Raw genomic sequence first — 3,493 nt, forward strand, 5'->3', positions numbered from 1 at the left:
TTTTACTGAAACTAAAGTGTTGTGTTTGAATGAAAAACAAATTGTGCATAAAAGAGTTACCAACTTCAGAGTGTGGCCATGGATTTGGCCATCACAGCTAGGCATGCTTTTTCTGCACATACAATGGGTTTTTCATGCTGTTGTCACTGTGACAAACAAGCTGAAGTTCCTCGATCTTGACTGTTATGAGATTAGGTGAGTAACTGATTATTACTGCAACAGTGTCTTCACACATTTTCCTAAAAAGTCAGTCAATCAAACAACTGCAGCTGATTCAGAGCTGACTAAAACTCACTAAAACCAGGAAGTTAGAGCACATCACCCCAGTTCTAAAGTCCAGCTGAACACATTGCACAATTTGCAGTGAGAGAAGCTGCAAAGCTAATGGCCTTTTCTCACTTGGAGGAAGCGTGCCAAGTCTTGGAGAAGGATACCTGTGTGAATGACATCCTTACCTTTCACAACAGCATTCCACAGTGTTATACAGGTCAGCCTGTGTCCAGTTTGAGTGAAAGGCACTGAGGTAAACTTTAGCTGTGGCAGCGGGTGTGGCGCAAGGCCCCAAAAGTGTGACTGGTCCATGCTCCCGGCTTTGTCTGTTAAATGCATCAACTATGAACCCATCAATAAGGAATAATTGACTCTAAAGGTATGTGTCGGAGTCCATCACTACACCTAAATTTCGGGCCTGATCGCTAGTTTTCTAGCTGAACCAGCTGAAGCTGTGTGTTGACTCCAGGTCGTTCCTTTTGAGGTCCAAAGATAGTAACTTCAGTTTTGTTTCTGCTAAGCTGAAGAAGGTTATGGCACATCCACACATTTATCTTCTAAGATGATTTTGCTAGACACATTTTCCTTCCTTTTTATAATCAACTTTAAGAGTGAATTTTTCTTTCTCTCTTTTTTTTTTTTCAAAATTTGCAGTGTGAGATTATGCTACTACAAGACGACACATTTATTTGTATGTTTTGGCCACAACTTTGCAAGACATGTCAATAAGTGTATTCCACATTTAACATCTCGGAGGTCTCCTTTTTGATGTTTTGCAGCTCCTCATTTTAAAAACAGTTGCTTTAAATTTGCAACAAATCAGTAATAAAAAATTAATAAAATCAGTGATTGCTCAATTGCTTTATTGAATGAAACGTTCAATACAAGACAACAAAGTTGCAGCAAACCAAAATATTAGCAAACAAAGCAGAACATAACATTTCAAGGTACAAGTTATTAGTGCATAACATGTTCACAATTTAATAGTCAAACATGGCCAAATACTAATTTTTGGTTTAATTGACTGTAAGTTGTAACAGAGTTAAACACATTCCTTCAATTTAAACCCATGGAAGGGATATCATTCTGAGTTTTAGCGTAAAACTCACAATTTAATTACAATAAAGTGTAAAATGAGGATACAGTGGTATGGTGTGTCTTTATCTGGTCATCTGCTGCTGTGAATGACTGACGGGAATAAATTTAAAAGCCCACAAGTCACTGGTGTTTTTTAATGGGAAGTTCATCCTGGAGAGGGTAAGCTAATTTTATTTATATATAGCAAATTTTCAGCAACAAGGCAGTTCAAAATGCATTACATGAATTAAAAGGAAATGTAAGGAAAACAACAAAACTAAAGATAAAAGTTAGAGTACAAAACTAAATATTGGTTCCCCATGTTTAATAACAAGAAGTAGATCATAATCTATAAAGTAATAGATCTGGATCTTAAGTTTGTTTCTCAATGTTTGATTCTATTAGTAAGCATACAGTATAAAGCTAAATGTTGGGTTTCCATGTTTGATTCCAGTTCTGGGTTAAGAGGTAAACTAACGGGAGTTTCTCTAGATCTTGCTCTGATATTAAAAGTAAAAAGCTAAATGTTGGTCTAAAGTAATAAGTACTCCACATTCTTGTTCAGGGCCGCTATTAGTAAGTATGCAAAGCTAAATGTTGGTTGGTTCTGCTATTAGTAACTATTAAGCTAAATGTTGATTCCAGTTGTTCTAGGTTGCTAAGTAGTTGCTAGTTCTAAATTTGTAAGCATAAAGCTAAATGTTGGTCTAAAGTAATGAGTACTCCACAGGGTGTGTTTATGTCCCATAGTGAAGAACAAATGTCCTGAAAAGAAAATGTTGATGGCCAGCCTGACAATTTCGATCGTAATCCCAGCTTTCTGTTCTGATGGAAGAAGAGCAGAGTCAATGACGGAAGAATATAAACAGGTGTGTCCGAGTTCTGTGTTGGCTTGTTTTGCTTTTAATGATGGAAAGAAATGAATTTCTCTCAGTATCGGCCGTCATCCCAAAAGGGAAACTGATGTTTGAATATCGGTGATCCTAGAGGGCATCTGGGGCTGAATGGTCTTCAAGGATCTGAAGAAAAACACACATTTTGTCAAAATGCTGAGAAGATGAAATGAGTAGAGTATTGTTTGCACATAATAATCAAATTTCATAAAGCAACCAAATCTAAGCAATGACAAAAAATATACAAATGAACTGCAGACTTTATGAAATTACTACTCAGAATCAACTACCTCATTGGTCTCAAATTTCAATGAAACATCTGGATCTTGCAGATCCAGTGGTTCCTGGAGGTCCAGAGGACCACGAACATTTACAGGGTCCTCTGGGTCTAAGGCATCCTGGAGATCCAGAGGGTCCAGATTGTTCAGTTCATCGGTCTGGGTTGGGTTCTGTTCAACACAAGGATCAAAATAAGTCTTCAGATTTTTAAATATCCTAGATTTCCTTTGACATGATTTCAGTAGTAAAGGTTAAACTGACCTCTCTGTCACTGGACTCTAAACAACCGGCAGAGGATCCTGTAATATCAAACAAAACCAAACATTTTATACACAATTACAAAAGAGAACGCTACACTACATCAGGTAAGCTGACTGGTCCTTAGGATGAAAAAGCTCTCACCGGAGTCACAGAGCCTGGAGGGTGTCTCCCTCCATGCTAAAAGATTCAGGCGAGGCAGAGTGGAGCACTGCACCATGCGGTTCGTATTTGAGACGATGCTGAAAGCATCGCTGGGCACAGATGTGATGCCGGTATTGTCACAGATGATTCTGGAGAGTGTAACAGCAGACAGAGCCTGCCTCTGCTGTGGCGTGAAAACACCGGGCTTCTCGTGCCACAGTCTTAAATATTCCAGAATGTTAGAAAATCACTCCATTTGATTTATTTTTGTACACTTCATTAGTCCTACTCTGCTTTACTGACCTGTCACCCTGACGAATCCTCTGGAACTGAGTTGCAATGAGGCAGGAGAGCAGAGGACCCACGCGGCCGCCAGGCACAAATGGCTCTGCGACTCCTCCAAGCCACACATCGATGTTTTCGGGGGTCCCGTAGAGCTGCAGGAGCTTCTGAGCCAGCGTGGGATTCCTCATAACTTGAGCCAGCTCTGCCTGGTTACGAGGCTGGGACAGACCACAGAACCTGCGCCAGGCATTGTAGCCTGAAGTGATAGAAATCATGAGGATGAGACA

The 3,493-nt window shown here is 39.7% G+C and overlaps 1 protein-coding gene across 1 annotated transcript; it reads right to left on the minus strand.

The window, feature by feature from the left end:
* Positions 1-1,115: 1,115 nt before the first annotated feature.
* On the minus strand, positions 1,116-3,484 carry LOC103461399 (eosinophil peroxidase-like). The gene is made up of 5 exons (XM_008403701.1): positions 3,225-3,484; positions 2,922-3,142; positions 2,781-2,818; positions 2,531-2,689; positions 1,116-2,366 (listed from the first exon to the last, which is right to left on the minus strand). The coding sequence occupies exons 1-5, from the start codon at positions 3,479-3,481 to the stop codon at positions 2,331-2,333; spliced, it is 711 nt and encodes a 236-aa protein (XP_008401923.1). The 5' UTR covers positions 3,482-3,484; the 3' UTR covers positions 1,116-2,330.
* Positions 3,485-3,493: the final 9 nt, after the last annotated feature.

The sequence above is a fragment of the Poecilia reticulata genome, unplaced genomic scaffold (genome assembly GCF_000633615.1).
Source record: "Poecilia reticulata strain Guanapo unplaced genomic scaffold, Guppy_female_1.0+MT scaffold_1316, whole genome shotgun sequence".
Taxonomy (NCBI): domain Eukaryota; kingdom Metazoa; phylum Chordata; class Actinopteri; order Cyprinodontiformes; family Poeciliidae; genus Poecilia; species Poecilia reticulata.

Excerpts from the sequence above, each read along its gene's own strand:
- LOC103461399 (XM_008403701.1), bottom strand. The coding sequence starts at position 3,481 with ATGATTTCTATCACTTCAGGCTACAATGCCTGGCGCAGGTTCTGTGGT. Across the intron at positions 3,143-3,224 it reads AGGATTCGTCAGGGTGACAG|ACTGTGGCACGAGAAGCCCG; the intron begins GTCAGTAAAGCA and ends GGAATATTTAAG. Across the intron at positions 2,367-2,530 it reads TGAAATTTGAGACCAATGAG|ATCCTTGAAGACCATTCAGC; the intron begins GTAGTTGATTCT and ends GTTTTTCTTCAG.